Source organism: Peromyscus californicus, unplaced genomic scaffold (genome assembly GCF_007827085.1).
Source record: "Peromyscus californicus insignis strain IS unplaced genomic scaffold, ASM782708v3 Scaffold_5__1_contigs__length_169319896, whole genome shotgun sequence".
Lineage (NCBI taxonomy): Eukaryota > Metazoa > Chordata > Mammalia > Rodentia > Cricetidae > Peromyscus > Peromyscus californicus.
Window position 1 is genome coordinate 12401557 of NW_026294573.1, and position 17800 is coordinate 12419356.

The window sequence follows — 17800 nt, forward strand, 5'->3', positions numbered from 1 at the left end:
GCTTGTTTTTTGAGACAGGACCTCATGTAACCCAGGGCCGCCCCAAACTGTCTATGTAGCTGAGGGTGGCCTCGAACATCTACAGCTGCCCCTAGAGTAGTAAACTTATAGGCATATGCCACAAAGCCCAGTTTATGATGTGCTAGGGATTGAACCCATGATCTTCTGCATGCTAGGTAAGCACTCTAGAAATGGAGCTACCTCCTCAGCTTTCGAGGAAGAGTACTTGAGTCCAAGAGTTGAAGCCCTGGATTCCACCTGTAGCACTTGACGTGTTAGCGCATGCCTGTAACCCCAGCACTTGCCTCAAACGTGCAAAAAATATTTAAGTTTTTTCTTTTTTTCTTCTGGAAGTCTTTTGCTGTTGCTGGAGATCCAACCTAGGGACCTAGAGAATTCCAGGCAAGGGTTCTATTATTGAGCTACACCCTCAGCACCTTTGTCTTTTTAAATGCAAATACTATTCTTGAATTAGTTATCCTTCATAACAACCATTCTTGACAAAACCCGATTTGGACAAGTGGCCAGCCGCACACTGCATTTGGGCCTCAGCCACCAGCCCTCACCAAAGCTGCAAGGAACCTTCAGGGAGCTACGCCCAGGGCTCCACCACATCCCTGCACCAAGTGCGATCTGACTCTTTCTCTGACGCAGGAGAGAAAGTCCCAAAGTGGGTGCAGCCTAGACACACCCCGGCTGTGTCCTCAGAATCCAGAGCTTTCCAGACCGCGGAGGGCGGGACTCGTGGATTCCGGGCCTGAGACTGAGCAACAGCGAGGAAAAGCTGCGCCCTGCAGGGCTGTGGCTGGACCGTTTCCTCCGCAGCATCCGCCCTGGCCGCGGTCACCTAGCAACCTCAGCCACATACTCACAGACACTAGGCATTGGCCGGAGAGTCACGTGAGTAGACGGAGCCGCCCAGTGCGCGCGTGCACTGCAGGCTGGTGCTGTTGCGCACGCGCAGTGTGGGCGAAGGCCACTGCGGGCAGATGTGACCACAGAGAGGCCCATGTGCAGTTCAAAGGCTTTTTGTGAGTCTGCGGGTGGAAGCCTTTCGTTAGGAAAAAACATGGCAGATTTTAAAGTCTGCCTCCCCCGGGAAAAGAAAGTTCTCAGCAACCGGTTTGCCGCCAAAAGAATTTTGTGGCAAAGGGTGAACTTTAAAGACACAGGAATTGGTGGCTTATAAATTACTGGGCAAGCCTCAATGAAACATTTCACTATTAAGATAAGAAATTATATTGTATCAAGCTGATAATAGAAAAATTAATTTAAAAAAAAGACACAGAATTGTTTTTGCCTGGAAGAGTGACTGTATCGGGCATACAGCCTGCTGCGGTAGTTGCTGCATTTCAGAAGTTTACTTCGGCATCATGTTTTTATTATTTATTTGAGACAGGGCCTTTGGATGTAACCCAGGTGACCCCCAAACCTCCGATCCTCCTGCCTCGGCTTTCCCAGTCACACAGGTCCCTGATATATATTAAGAGTGGCTGGCTTATGACTGTCCCCACCTGGCTGTCCGATATTCTGCAGATCAACATACATAGTGACCAATGTGAAAGGGATTTGAGATGATTGGGATGGGACAATCTCTTAAAAACTCACGCACTGGAAGGATCACTTAGCCCAGGTTATCCTGGAACTCCTAAATGCCTCCAAGCTTTCCAGTTCTGGGATTATAGGCTTGTTCCGCAACACCAGGCCAATTACATCCTTTCTGATACACTTCCCTCCAGCAAGTGGAGGCATGCACTCACACAGGCAGGCAGTAAGTTAATACTTGTTGAAGAAATGAGTAAATGTTCGACTTTCAACCGGTTCTCGGCAAGAGTGGGAGGAGGGGGCATACCTGTGATCCCAGAACTTGGGAGGCCAAGGCAGGAAATGTGCCATGAGTTCAGAGCCAACCCAGGTTACATAACTAGTCAAGACTACATATTGGGGTTGAGGATTTAGCTCAGTGGTAGAGCGCTTACCTAGCAAGCACAAGGCCCTGGGTTTGGTCCTCAGCCCCGGGAAAGAAAGAAAGAAAAAAAAAAAAAAAAAAGGCTACATAGCAAGACCCTGTCTCAAAAACATAGATTGGTGGAGTGCTTACTTAGCATGCACAAAAGCCCTGGGTTCAATTCCTAGAACCACATATACAGAAGCAGGTAAGCCATACCTGTAATCCCAGCATGTGGGAAGTAGAGGGGAAAATGACAAGTTCAAGGCCTACCTGAGCTTCACGCTGAATCTGAAGCCTGCTGAGCCCACAGGAGACTGTCTGAAGACGAAACAGTAACAACAGTTCAGTTCTATTTGTTAAGTTGCCAAAGGGACACAGGCCTTTGATTGTACCCAAAATATTGGTAGTACCCACTCAGGAGACTTTGTAACCACTTTGTATCTTTAAAGTTATGTCTTTAGACTCTTGTTTTAAACAGTTTTGAGTTTTGGCTTTATAAGACAAAGGTCTCACTTGGTAGTCCAGGATGGCTTGCATTTTAGAGCACAGGCTAGGCTCGAACTCATTAATAATCAGCCTGCCTCTGCCTCCAGAGTGGTGAAATTATAGGCTTGAGCTATGGCAATCGGGCTTCTTTGTATTCTTAGCTTTGCGACTCCTTAGCCTATAATCAGTTTTCCATGAAGGTACAGATGTTGCCACCCTCTTGTCTTTGTTTTCTGAGAGACTGTTTAACTGTAGCTCTGGCTGTCCTGGAACTTACTCTGAAGCCTCAAACCAGCTTGGTTTCAAATTTGTGATCCTCCTGCCTCTCTCTATCCCTTGAATGCTGGGATTACCAGCATGTGCCACACCACAACTCACAGAAAGTTTTTCTTGAAGAGAAAGAAAAATAGAATTTTTTTTTTAACAAGGTGGGGATCTTGAAGTAGGTGTGTGTCAAGGATAAGTCAACAAATTCTTGCTCAGATGTCAACAGTAATTTCTTTCATCACAGAAGTTTTCTCAGAGCCTACCTAGAGATCTGCAGCCTACAACTGATCATTTTATTCCCTATCAAAATTCAAACAACCTAAGAAAAACAAAAATTTCAGTATCAAAAGATACTAGGATTAGTTCAGATCCTTTCCAAAGAGCAGGTTGTTTTTTTGTTTGATTTTGAGGCAGGGTCTCTGTGTAGCCAGCCCTACCTGTCCTGGAACTCCCTATGTAGACCAGACTGGCCTCGAAATCAAAGATCACCCTGCCTCTTCCTCCCGAGTGCTGGGATCATAGGCGTGTGCTACCACCGCCAGCAAGGACCTTGAGAGTATAGGAGTCTCCAGCTGTGGTAGCACATGCCTTTAATCCCAACACTTGGGAGACAGGGGCAGGAGATCTCTGTGAGTTCAAGGCCAGCTTGGTCTACAAAGCAAGTTCCAGGACAGCTAGGGCTGTTACACAGAGAAACCCTGTCTCGACGCCCCCCCCCCCAAAAAAAAAAGAGTCTAGGAGAAGGAGGAGCAAATGAAGAGCCCAGGAGCAGAGGGAAGACCACTGAGGTTGAGTTTTCCACACACCAACTTTGACCCATTTTGTAGTTTTGCCCAAGGCTGATTCTTGCATTCAAAATATCAATCTCTAGCCCCAAACATAGGAATTAGGCAAATCATGGCACCAGCTATCAGAGGGGAGCAAAGTTCATTCTTCCCTGAAATGTGTCCACAGTCCAGAGTACAGGTACACTGGAGAGGAGATCACTCCGAGTGTGGTGGGACTGGACATGTGCCAAGAGAGCTGTGGGTGCCTTACACAGGTGCACGTGATCCTGGCCAAATAGGAAGTGTGTGTGTAAAATCACTCGGGAGGCTGAGGCAGGTGGGTCTCTGAGTTCAAGGCCAGCCTGGTCTACAGAGTGGGTTTGAGGACAACCAGAGCTACACAGTGAGACCCTGTCTCCAAAACAACAAAAATCAACAATAACCAATAAAGGAATAAAATGAAGTTCTATGTACTCTCATTTGACAAGCTAGAAATGAAGAGGAATTAGGACCTACTTTGAGCAACCTAGCCAGGATATGATAAGGAAGTGTGGCATGTAAGTTCAGCTTCAAGGAGGCATTTTAAAGAACACTATCCAATTCCCTAAAGAAAAAGTAATAGTCCAAAAGTATTTGCAAGGCTGGACATGGTGGTAAGGGACTTTAATCCCAGACTGGAGAAGCAGAGGAAGGCAGATATTTTTGAGTACAAGGACAGCCTGGTCTAGATAGAGAACTCTGGACCAGCTAGGACTACATAGTGAGACCCTGCCTCAAATGAAAAAAAAATATATTTACGATATAGACACATGTGTCCGGATGACGGCTCAGTGGCTAAAGGGCCTAGATGTGCAAGCCTAACGCAGGAGCTGGGTGTCCAAAAGCCATATTAAAATGGGTGCACCAGGCCGTGGTGGCACAGGCCTTTAGTTCCAGCACTGGGAGACAGAGGCAGGTGGATCTCTGAGTTGGAGGCCAGCCTAGTCTACAGAATGAGTTCTAGGACAGCCAGGAGTATACAGAGAAACCCTGTCTCCAAAAACCAAAGAGAGAGAGAGAAAAGGGGGGTGTTCATACTTTTTAAAAATCAGGATAAACTAGACGTGGTGGTGCCTGTCTGACAGGAGAATGCTAATGTTGAGGCTAGCTTGGGCTACATAGTGAAACTGTCTCAAAAAATAAGAAAACAACCACACAAAGAACAATTAAAAAAACCAAACCCAAACAGGCTGGTAAGATGGCTGAGCAGGTAAAGGCGCTTCCTGCTAACATTGAGGACCTGAGTTTGCCAGCCCTGCACCCACAGGACGGAAGGAGGAAAGCGACTCCAGCCAGCTGCTCTCTCATCTCCACATGCGCCCCTTGTGGTGAGCACACCCACCAACATCTAACACAGCACACAGAAATAAATGTACTTTTCAAATGAAAACAACAACAACAAAACCAGAGTAGATGTCTTTAACTGGTTGGCCGTTTCAAGTAGAGAATTAGGCAAGAACCGAGGAGGAGAAGGGAACCTTGTTGGCAGTGACCATGGAGTAACCAAGGTGGTTTGGAGCACAACAATGTGACATGTGTGGGCAGAGCATCTGTGCTCCAGTCAAGGAAAAAATAGAAGCTTAGATTATTATTTTTATTATTAATTACATAACTATGTGTGTGGGAATGTGAATAGGTGCCCACAAAGTCCAGAAAAGGGTGTCAGATCCTCCAGAGTTGGAGTTACAGGCTGTTGTGAACTATCCCACATGGATGCTGGGAACTTGGTCCCCTGCAAGAGCGGTATGTGATCCTAACCTCTGAGTCATCTCTCTGGCCCAAGAGTTTAGATTCTTACTTCCTTCCAATTTGAAAAAGCCTCCCAATCACTCTCTGTGTGTATTTAGGGACGTAAATTAAAGTCCCTAGGCCTCAATTTCCTTATCCAGGAAATAAAAATGAGGTTTTCAAGAACATTTTGAAGAATAGTCCTATCTGAGGCATCTTAACATGGTGGCTTGCTGGGTCTGGTGGCGTAAAAGCTCCTGAAACAGACTGTAGGCTCAGGCAGGCCTCATGCTCATGCCTCTAATACCAGCACTCTGGAGGCTGAGGCAGGAGATTGAGAGTTCCAGGTCAGCCTAGACTACATAGGACCTGTTTCAAAAACTAGACATGACTGTAGGCTCAAGTCAGATTGCTTGTTTTGACTCCCGGAGCTGCTATTAAATGTTTTTGTGTCCTTAGGCGAGAGACTAATTGTTAGTCTCGATCCCTCCACTTCTGTAAAATGGAGGGAATACTTCATTGGACTTCCTGAGGGATCTGTGACTCTCCACAAAGTGCTCAGAAGAGTTCTTGGCACATAGTGAGCATTCGGTAAATGTTAGCGATCATTTGAAAGGTGCTCAACAGCAGTGAACAATTAATGGGACCGGTTTTGGGTAAGCCATGTTATTCTAGAGCAAGACTCTGGATTCTGAGACTCCCTCTTCTAAACCTTCACCTCACTCCAGCCTAAGTTAGGACAAGGACTGATCTGTCGTTTGTGGTGACAGGTGGTAGATGTGCAAAGTTTATCTTGTAGTGTGAGTGGACTAGAGTCCACACTCTGAATCAGATCCCAAGAGGCAGTTGACTGGAGTCCAAATGGGGTGAGGCATGAGAGGAACTGAGCTGACTGGAAGGACCTGGGAGAACTTTGTGCTCCTGGATTTGGCTCTGAAGAGGCAGGACCAGGTTCAAGGCCATTTGAGCAGTGAGCAGAGCTGTGCGCAGATGACCACAGCAGCTTGGTAGCTCTATCCCATTTTGCAATTAGCAGCCAGATGAAACATTAAAGGCACATTTCACAGCTTTATTAAAGTATCACATACTTCATGCACCAATTGCAGTTCATTCAGGTTGTTGTCAAGACAAGGGTCTCTCTGTTATACAGCTCTGGCTGTCCCGGAACTGGATAGGTAGACCAAGCTGGCCTTGAACTCCCACAGATCACTTGCCTCTGCCTCTGGAGTGCTGGGATTAAAGGCGTGCACCACTATGCCCAGCTGAGACAGGGTTTTACAATGGATGCAGGCTGGCCTTGAACTTCCCATCCTCCGACTTTATTCTCTTGAGTACTGGGATTACAGGTGTGCACCATCATGCCAGCTCAGCTTAATAGGGTTATATGATCTTCACCACAATCAATCTTAGAACATTTTTATCATCCCTCCAAGAAACTCTGTACCCATCATGCTACGGGCCACAGGAATATATTATAAGAACTCAGCTACAACAAAACAAAACAACAACAACAACAAAAAGCCGGGTAGTGGTGGCGCACGCCTTTAATCCCAGCACTTGGGAGGCAGAGCCAGGTGGATCTCTGTGAGTTCAAGGCCAGCCTGGTCTACAGAGCAAGTTCCAGGACAGGCTCCAAAGCTACAGAGAACAAAAAAAACAAACAAACAAACAAAAAAAACTCAGCTGGTTATGTCAATGTCACTACCTGAAGGGATCAAGGAATTCCTTCAGAGGAAGCCAGATTCATAAATTTATAAATTCCTGCCAGTGGCAGTGGCACATGCCTTTAATCTCAGCACTCGGGAGGCAGAGGCAGGCGGATCTCTGTGAGTTCGAGGCCAGCCTGGTCTACAGAGCAAGATCCAGGACAGGCACCAAAACTAAAATACAATAAACTCCCCCCATCCCCCGCTCTCATCTGCATTTGGCACCATAGCCACCGTGGTGAGTGGTACCTCCTTGTGGTTTTAATTCACAATTGCATTTCATTTTGATCAACAGATTCTGGGAGCCAGAACTTCAGAGAGAGTACAGCATACAGAGGAGATGGCTCTGAGAAGTCTGGAGCCTCAACTGCAAAGTCTTAAAGGCTGCCTATGACTCACTGGCTGGGGCTAAGTTCATCTGGAAGGTTCTAAACTCAGACACTTGCTAGGTTTTTCTGGCTGAGCGGCTTTGACCTCAGCTAAGCTGTTGCCTGAAATAGCTAGGTGTTTTCTCCATGGTGGTCTCACTTCACGAGATAATTTGGGCGTCCTCATTGGCTCCCAAGAGCTAATTGTCTAAGAGGTTAAATGCCATTCAGACTTAAGGTTAGAAGCCATAGAGTGTCACTTGCATAGACTCAGTCTACACCACAATTCAAACTGTCACACAGAGTCAGTCTACACCACAATTCAAACTGTCACACACAGTCAGTCTACACCACAATTCAAACTGTCACACACAGTCAGTCTGCACCACAATTCAAACGTAGGGCCTTCTTTATTTTCTGAGCCAAACTGGTCTCAACCTCTCTTTTTAATTGAGCATGGTCTTGATCTTCTGATTGTCCTGCTTCTAGCTCCAGAGTGCTGGTCACACAGGCATGTGTGTGCATGCTAGGTAAGCACTCTAGCAGCTGAGCTACACCCCCACCTCCCACCCTGTCTTGAGACACTTGAGTCAATATGTGGTCAGGTGCCTAAAACTGGCAGTCCTCTCAATTCTGCCTCCAAAGCGTTGGGATTACAGACATGCTCCATCATGCCCAGCTCAAATATCACATTTTTTTCTTTTAAGACTGATTTTATACGTGTATGCATGTGCCTATGTGTGTGTGTGTGTGTGTGTGTGTGTATATACATATACATATGTATATGTATATGTATATATATACATATACATATGTATATATATACATATACATATGTATACACACACACACACACACACACACACACACACACATATATATATATATATATATATGCATTCACTGGGTGAATATATATGCACCCAGTGAATGCAGTACCCAAGGCTACAAGAAGAGGGCATTGGGTCCTCTGGCTGTTGCAAGCCACCCAACATAGGTGCTAGGAACTGAGTCAAACTTTTCTGAAAGAGAAACAAGAGCTCTTAACTCCTGAGCCATCTCTCCAGCCACATCCCACATGCCTCTTCTTCTTCTTCTTCTTTTTGGTTTTTGTTTTTGATTTTTAAGCAGGGTTTCTCTGTGTAACAGCCCTAGTTGTCCTGGAACTAGCTCTGTAGATCAGGCTGGACTTGAACTCACAGAGATCCGCCTACCTCTGCCTCCAAGTGCTGGGACTAAACGTGTGAGCTACTACAGCCCAGTCACATGCCACTTTTTTTTTTTTTTTTTTTTTTTTTTTTTTTTTTTTTTTTTGGTTTTTCAAGACAGGGTTTCTCTGTGTAGTTTTGCGCCTTTCCTGGAACTCACTTTGTAGACCAGGCTGGCCTCGAACTCACAGAGATCCGCCTGCCTCTGCCTCCGGAGTGCTGGGATTAAAGGCGTGCGCCACCACCGCCCGGCTACATGCCACTTTTTTTTTTTTTTTGGGTTTTCGAGACAGGGTTTCTCTGTGTAGCTTTGCGTCTTTTCCTGGAACTCACTTGGTAGCCCAGGCTGGCCTCGAACTCACAGAGATCCGCCTGGCTCTGCCTCCCGAGTGCTGGGATTAAAGGCGTGCGCCACCACCGCCCGGCTACATGCCACTTTTTAATGGGAGAAAAAACATACAGGATGTGGGGGGATTGTGATGGCCATGGTAGGAAAATAAGCTCTTCTAGAACCAAGAACCTGAGAGCTAGTAGAAAAAAACATCACAGAGAGGCTGTGGAGATGGCTCAGCCCCCAAGAGTACTTGTCCTTTTTGCAGAGGACCCAGGTTCAGGTCCCAGTACCTTCGAGCCAGCGTGGTGGTGCATTCCTTTAATCCTAGCACTTGGGAGACAGAGTCAGGTGGATCTCTGTAAGTTCAAGACCAGCCTCGTCTACACAGTAAGTTCCAGGGCTACATAATGAGACCCTCTCTCAAAAACAGGGTAGGGGCTGCTAGAGACCTGGCTCAGCAGAGGCAGAGGCAGAGGCAGACGGCTCTCTGAGTTCGAAGCCAGCCTGGTCGACAGAGCAAGTACGAGGACAGGCTCCAAAACCACACGGTGAAATCCTGTCTGGAAAAAAACCAAAACTGGATTTGGATTAAAGACATTTGCCACAACCACCCAGCAAAATTTAAAATTTTTCAGGAAACAATTCATACAAAAATGGCATCTTGATGCCATTAAATGTCTAGGCACAAGTTAATCATCTCTTTTAGATGACACAAAGTGAAGGTGACCAGAGTTCATATCCTGTGGGGCACCTGACGTCCTCAGAAATCTCGTTTCCCAACTCCATTTTGAAAGGCTCTTAGGATGTTGTTTTCATTGCAATTTGCCATTTATTTGTACAGTAGCTGGGCTTTCTGTCACTCGGTCCTTGGTACCAGCACTGTCCTGGGGGCCCAGCTTCCCCATTTCTGTCTTTGTAAAAAGTCTGCACCTAGACATTCTCCCTTTTCTGCAAACTGAAGTTCTTGCGGCATCCACAGCCATCCTGCTTCCTATTTCCTTCCACAGCAAAGTGAGATCTAGGGATCAGACTAAGAGGAAGGATTTAGGTTTTCGTCCTACGTTAATTACCAAGACGAAAACGAGTTACTATCATAATGCTAGTTTCCATTTTGAAAAATCTGTTTCAGATCTGCTTGTTTAAGTCTCCCAAAGCAGATGGAGAGTCAAGAGTGAGGACTCGTATCTTTCATCCACGTTTATGTCCGCGCAAAGCGCACAGTAGGGGCCTGTTGGCTGAATAACTGAGATTGTGGAGTGCTCACGAATTCAGTTATTAAGTCAACCAATAGTGGGTTTCCCCCACCCCCACATTCCTCCCGACAGGCTGCCTCAGCCCCGCCCCACACCCCGCGCGTCGCGAAGGCGGCCGCAGCCAGGAGCGCTTTACGGCAGCCGCGTTGCGGCGGGGCGGGGCGCCGGGCGGCCCGCGCTTGACGGTAGCGGTGGGAGGCAGGCCGGCAGGCAGACGGCCTCGCAGGCGGGTGGCGGCGGCCGTGCTGGCTGCTGAGGGCGGGAGCGAGTGAGTCACTGCGCGCGTGTGAGGGAGGGAAGGAGCGAGGGAGCCAGCAGCCCGCGCCCGCCGCCCTCCCGCAGCTCCCGCCAGGCCCCCCGCCACCGCCTGCCCTCCGCCCAGCGTCCGGGCCGAGCCGAGCCGGGTCGGGCCCGGGCCATGCTGCTCACCGTGTACTGTGTGCGGAGGGACCTCTCCGAGGTGACCTTTTCCCTCCAGGTCGACGCCGACTTCGAGCTGCATAACTTCCGCGCGCTGTGCGAGCTCGAGTCCGGCATCCCCGCCGCCGAGAGCCAGGTACGCTGGGGCAGCGAGCGGGGCCTCCAGACTCTGCAGCCGGGGAGTTGGGGGGTGGCGGGGGCCGAGTCCTGCAGCCGCCCGCCCGTAGATGCACCCACTGCAGCGAGGGGGACACGTGCACGGGTGGACGGGCCTCTCCACCTTCTGGCCCTCGGGAGCCCTGGGTCCTCATCCCGTACCTCCTGCTTCTCCAACCAGAAATACCAGTTTGGATCCCTGGGAGATAGACGCTGGTCTCGGGTTTGCTTATTCGTACTTCAGTATGTGCAGTTTACCTGGGAGCTTGCAAATTTGTAGTTGAAAGTGAGGGGGAAAGTTTGAGACTCGCTCTGCCTCTGACGTCTCTAGAAATGCTTTTCCCCACGGCATGTGTTTCTGGTTAATTTATTATTATTATTATTATTATTATTATTTTTTTTTTTTTTTTTTTTTTTTTTTTGGTTTTTCGAGACAGGGTTTCTCTGTGTAGCTTTGCGCCTTTCCTGGAACTCACTTGGTAGCCCAGGCTGGCCTCGAACTCACAGAGATCCGCCTGGCTCTTCCTCCCGAGTGCTGGGATTAAAGGCGTGCGCCATATTATTATTTTTTTAAGTGATGGTTAGGTCAACTCAAGTCTATTTGCTTCTCTCAGGCCAAAGCCCTCCTCCTTTCTGGTCCCAGTTCAGTTGGGTTAGTACAAAGCTCAGTGCTTTCGAAGGATATCAGCTTGAAAATGGCCTACTGTCTGAAGATCTCCGTGGGACTCGGTGGCAAGGAGTTCAGCCCCTCTTATGTTCTAACAACAAAATATATTCTCAGAATGCTTTGGAGCTCTTGGTAGTCTTTATCAAACACAATAGGTGGACTACTCTGTAACCTTTGCACTAAAACGCTTAAGATTCTACCCAGAGTGGGCCTTGCTGGGCGTAGTCTAAACATTAGAAAATTATAGACGACTCCCAAGGCCCCAGAATGTAAATCTGGATTTCCTTCTGCAGTTAGGAAATAGTTCCAAAAACTATTGCCCAACTACTGCATGTTCTGCCCTGACTTATGATAAACGTGTCAATATTTTGTTCAGAAGTATGATTCCTTTACACAATATGAACTTTAGAACCTTGGCATACAACTTTTTCTGGAAGGATCTGTCTTAGGGAACAAGGTGTCACTCACATATGCAGTCTGGCAAAAGGTAGTGATTAAACAGTTCCCCTAATTTCCATAGAAAAATTAACCCACAAAAACCTAGTACTCAGTTCCTGTTGGTAAACCCCATGTTCATGTCAGTGGCAAACTAGGACTAGAGAGATTAGAGAGGGGGATATCAGCCTTTTTGAAGATTGATTGATTGATTGATTGATTGATTGATTGATTGGGGTGTGTGTGCAAGGTTCAAGACAGTGTTTCTCTGTGTAGCCTGGTTGTCCTAGAACTTCTGTAGACCAGGCTAGCCTCGAACTCACACACATCTGTCTGCTTCTGCCTCCTGAGTGCTGGCATTAAAGGTGTGTTCCACCACCTGGCTTGATTGGTTGTTTTTTGAGTCAGGCTCACCATCGAGTTCAGATTGGCTCTCACCTAAACTCAGAGTCCCTCTTGACTCTGCTTCCCAAGTTTTTGGAGGCCTGAGCCATGGCAACCAGCTCTTTTGTTTTTTTGAGACAAGGTCTCAACTATGGGGCCAGGGTTGGCCTCAAACAACAATCTTCCTGCCTCAGGCTCCTGTACTGTTGGGATTACAAGTATACACTACCATGCCCAGACTCACTTTTCAGTTTTTGAAGGTTTGTTTTGTTTTGTTTTTCAATTGTTCTTTTGTGTGTGGCTGTTTGATTACCCAAGTTATAATTGCCAGCTGATTGGGAATAATTTTAAGTTGAATTTGTCAGTACGACTTGACAGTGAACAGAGGGGGACATTGTTTCTGTCTGCCAGGCAAGTGTTCTACTACTGGGTTATATTCCCGCCCCCCCCACCCCCACCCCACAACCCCGGCTATGGCACTCAGATGTCTGTAAAAGGAGTTTTAAGTAAATTAGGGTATCAGATTGAAAGATAATTGTATGACTAAAGAGGGCACTGTCTTCTGCCACCTTGGGGCTTTAGGGGTACTACTTGAACAGTTAGGCTAGCGCCAGATTCTTCCACTGCTAGCATTAACATTTGGTATTTACTTTCTTCCCGACCCAAATTAGTGTGCTCCAACTAGTGTTAAGCCTGTATTAGATAGCTGTAAACAGCACCCTGTTTTTCAAGTTAGTGCTATTGGCTCTGTGTAACCTGACAACATAGTGTCTATTTTAAGAACTGATTTTTTTTTAAGCGCTCTGGGGGTTGGGGGTCGCCTGCCTAGTTCATTGGCTAGCCCCCCTCAGGCAGGAACAGGATCCACCCCAGACACTTGAGTCACTTCCTTTCCTTGGATCATAAAAGTAAATGCTATCTTTTGTTTGGTTGGTTGATTTGGTTTTTGTTTTATTTTTCCCAGTCATTTCTTATTTGAGTTCCCCAACCAGCTTTTCTGACTTGTCCCTTCCCCTCAGATTTCTTCCAGTCTGTTTACTTCCCTGGGCTTTGATTTTTCCCATCCCCATTCCCTCACCTGTTTCTGACTCCACACCACTGGCGTCCAAACATGTATGAACTTTACAGAGCCCTCCTTGGCTGTTGAGTCGCACTCGCATGAGATAGAGCATGCCCCGCTTTCATCACGTGTGCGGTAGAGATGGTTTCTGTTCTAAATTTATTATCCTCATGCTATAACCTGTATCTCCATAAGTAAAGTGTTTCAGATCATGCTCACAGCACCTTATACATAAATTACATAAATGGCTGTTTTATGTACTATACATGTTGTGCATATTCTGTTGTATGGTAGGTACATAGCCATTACAGCTAAGTTATATATGTGCATATACTATATATCAGTTACATTTTAAGAAAGATTTATTTATTAGGTATACAGTGTCCTATCTGCAAGCATGCCTGCATGCCAGAGGAAGGCATCAAATCTCTTAGACGGTTGTGAGCTATACCATGTGGTTGCTGGGAATTGAACTCAGGACCTCTGGAAGAACAGGCAGTACTCTTAACCTCTGAGCCATCTCTCCAGCCCAGTTATATTATGTGCATACATACATACATTAATTAATAATGTACATTATAAACATGCAAAATAGAATTCAAGAAGGATAAAATAAGTGGGGGGGGGGGTTGGCCCACACCTTTAATCTCAAAACTTGCAAGGCAGAGGCAGGCGGATCTCCGAGTTTGAGGCCAGCCTGGTCTACAGAGAGAGTTCCAGGACAGGCGGGGCTACCCAGAGAAATCCTGTCTCAAACCACCCCGCTCCAAAGAATAAACTAGAATAAATGGAAATGGGACTGAAGAGACAGATAACAATTAAGAGCACTTGTTGCTCTTACAGAGGTTTGATTCCCAGCACCTACACAGTGGCTCACAACACCCTCTTCTGGCCTCTGTGGGCACTAGGCATGCACATATTACGCATACATACATGCAGGCATAGTACACATAAATAAGTCTAAATTAAAAAAATTAAAAATAAATAGAAGTGAAAATGCTCATGCTTTCTTTCCTACGTTTTTCAGTGGTCGCATGCCTGTCCTGCCCAGGGAGCATCATTTGTGTACAAGACACTTGGAAAAGGTGTTAATTTTCCCGACAGCTCTAGTCTGAGTATAGTAGTTCTAATGCAGTGACAATAAATTTAGAATAGAAACCATCTCCTGTACTGTGATTAAAGCAGGACATGTTCTCCCTCATTGCAAGTGTGGGCTTGGCAGCCAGACAGGCTCAGGGTGATGCTTTGATGCAGGCTTGGCTGGGCCAACTTCAAGCAATTATCAGAACTTAGCTTCACGTTAAATTAATGTCTTGATATTTTTGACTCATAAATCATGGAGTAAAAGCCTGTACAGAATGGAAGGATCATCAGTGAAAGGCATGTTTAAGTGGCAACTAACAGCAGTAACTGTGACCCTGGAAATGCCACTTTTCACACAGCCTGTGTGTGGTTTACAAAAATGCTATTTTAAACCGTGGAAACCAAAAGTTTCTATTATGGCTAGTTTTGGTGTGTTTATTTCCTTAAGTAATTCTCTCCCCCCCCCCCCCCAGGTAAATACTGAATAGTCATGATAGAAAGGTTATATAACACTAAAAAGAATGAAGAATGTGAGCTACTCACTCATTCCTTTTAACTCAGAGATATCTGCAGTTTGGGTGTTAGTTTGTTGTTATTTGAGACTCACAATTCAAGGCCAGCCTGGTCTCCATTGTGGTTTCAGGCCAGCCAAGGCTACATAGTGAGAACCTGTCTCAAAAAACAAGTTCTTGCCGGGCGGTGGTGGCGCACGCCTTTAATCCCAGCACTCGGGAGGCAGAGCCAGGCGGATCTCTGTGAGTTCGAGGCCAGCCTGGGCTACCAAGTGAGTTCCAGGAAAGGCACAAAGCTACACAGAGAAACCCTGTCTCGAAAAAACAAAACAAAACAAAAAAAGTAAAAAAAAAAAAAAAAAAAAAAAACAAGTTCTTGTTTGGGTGCTGAGCATGGTGGTTCACACCTTAATCCCAGCACTTGGGAGGCAGACACAGGTAGGTCTCTAGTCTAACCTGGTCTAATAGGAAGTAGAGAGACCTTGTTTAAAAAAAAGTAAGGTCTACTGGGTTGGGGGTAGTAGCTCTGGTAGAGCTTCCCTGCTACACCTTTGATTCCCAGCACTGTCAAAAAGAATAAAAGTGACATCCCACCCCACCCCATTAACCATTAAGTGAAGGCTCTTTTTCAGGGACCAAAAAACATTTGATGTCATGTTTTAAGGTTTTCGAATTGCATTGTTGAGTCTGTTGCTAAGTGTTGATTGATTAAGGTTGGAATCTCATCTTTTTTTTGAGACAGGGTTTCTCTGTGTGGCTCTGGCTGTCTTGGAACTCACTCTGTAGACCAGGCTGGCCTCAAACTCACAGAGATCCACCTGCCTCTGCCTCCCGAGCGCTGGGATTAAAGGTGTGCGCCATCACTGCCTGGCTGGAATCTCATTTTAGAGTGAGGTTCTAATATTCCTCTGTTGTAATTATTAGCTGCTGCAACAGTTCTGCAGATTTACACCTGAAAGTGTAGACTTCTGTTGTACAGAAGGCAGAAGTAGGTGGATCTCTGTGAGTTCGAGGCCAGCCTGGTCTGCAGAGCGAGCTCTAGGACAGGCACCAAAACTACATGGAGAGAAACCCTGCCTGGAAAAACAAAAACAACTAATCCTTTGATGAATTCATAGTATGATGGAATTATTGGGAGGTGGTGAAAAGAAGTGGGGTCTGGTTGGAGGAGAGTCATTGAGAGCATGTCCTTGGGACGTGTCTTCCCGTGTCTGCTTGTTTGCTTTGGCCTGCCATGAAGTGAACAGTTCTTTGCTGTGTCCTCCTGACCATGATCCAAATCCTGAAATCAGGGCCAAACAGACATCAGTGCCCAAGTAACTAATCAACCCATTTTTGAGGGAATTGGGTCACATATTCCATAGCTTGTATACATTATATACGCCTGATGTCAGTGACTATATAGAACTTACCACTTCATTAATCACGTCGCCATCTCTTTTCTTGTCCCTCTCTCCTTTAGATTTTTTTTTTTTTTTTTTTTTTGAGACAGGGTTTCTCTATGTAGCTTGGGCTGTCCTGTAATTCTGTGTAGAACAGGCTAGCCTCAAACTCAGAGAGATACAGAGATCCTCCTCTCTCTGCCTCCTCAGTCTGGGATTAAAGGTGAGTGCTACCACTCTTGGCCTCTGTTGCCATCCATCCTTTTAAACATGAGAAACGGGCTGGGAAGATGCTCAGCAGTTACGAGCACTGGCTGCTCTTGTAGAGGGCTGGATTCAGTTCCTAGCTCCCACATGGTGGCTCACAAACATTTATAATTCTAGTTTTAGAGAATCAAACACTGTTCTTCTGGCTTCCACAGGCACCATGCATGCAAGTGACGTACATTATGTATGTGAAGGTCAAATGTTCACACACATAATAAAAATGACAAAGTAGGCCGAGTAAGAAGACACTAGACTCTGCAGTGTCTCTTTTCCGCCTTTCCTTTGTCCTGTCCTGTGCAGTCCTGCACCATGACCTACATCCCCCGCCAGCCCCAGTACTGTTTGATGTTTAGAATAAAAACAGTGTGTGTGTATCCCATATCCCATACTCAGAACTGAACCCAGGGGCTTCACATAGCAGGGCAGGTGTTGCCAGTAGAGGTGTAGATCCTTAGTGGTGAAGGCCGGCCTAGAAGCCAGTTCCTGAGGCTGCTTTGGTGTGCTGGAAAAGAATATCATTTAATTTTATTTTTTCCCCCTGAGACAGGGTTTCTTTGTGTAGCTTTGGAGCCTTTCCTGGAACTAGCTTTATAGACCAGGCCGGCCTCGAACTTACAGAGATCCGCCTGCCTCTGCCTCCCAAATGCTGGGATTAAAGGCGTGCACCACCACCGCCTGGCAAGAATATCATTTTTAATGCCAAGCACATAGAACATCTGTGTCAGTTCTCTTAATAGCTGTGTGGTCTCTTTGTCTTCTGGTCCATAAAATTGGACAAATGATCCCTGTTAAAATGACTGTGACACTCAGTGAGACAGTGTGAGGATTAAGTGGGTAATGTGAACTTGGTGTGTTAGCCCAGTATAGTTTCACTCAGTGGTAGCAGTTTGGATTTCCATATTATGTCCCACTGGAAGAGAATTCAGTAGTCTTGTGCTGAGCTCTTCCATGCCAGGCAGATGCTCTCCCACTGGACCAAGCCTCATCCTTAAATTGTTCTCATCTTACTGAGTTTGGTTCTTTATAAATGAATACATTTTCTAGTAAGTGTATCTGCCTTGCGAGTCATGAGCCTTTAAATGCATTACAGCTGACTCACTGAACTGAGACGCTAGGGAAGGCCATGGGCTATTGGTGACCTCATCACAGTGGCTTAGTTGTGTTGATGCCACCCAATACACCTCAGCCTGAGACCCTAGTTTATGGTTGTTTTCTACTCACCCCCACAGATTATATGTAGTATAGCGCTCCATTGTATTACCAAAAAGAAAAAAGAATCAGTTCTTTCCTACCTCTATTAAGTCTGAGATATGCACTTAGATAAGTG

The 17800-nt window shown here is 46.3% G+C and overlaps 1 protein-coding gene across 2 annotated transcripts in view; it reads left to right on the forward strand.

Moving 5' to 3' along the window:
* Positions 1-10293: 10293 nt before the first annotated feature.
* The window catches only part of Ddi2 (DNA damage inducible 1 homolog 2), a 48289-nt gene continuing 40782 nt past the window's right edge, over positions 10294-17800 (forward strand). The window contains exon 1 of one of the 2 annotated variants that reach the window (XM_052715626.1): positions 10294-10663. In XM_052715626.1, the coding sequence (XP_052571586.1) occupies positions 10526-10663 (138 nt within the window). In that variant the 5' untranslated portion in view covers positions 10294-10525. The remainder of the gene's footprint in view (positions 10664-17800) is intronic. The other variant, XM_052715628.1, reaches the window with a different exon arrangement.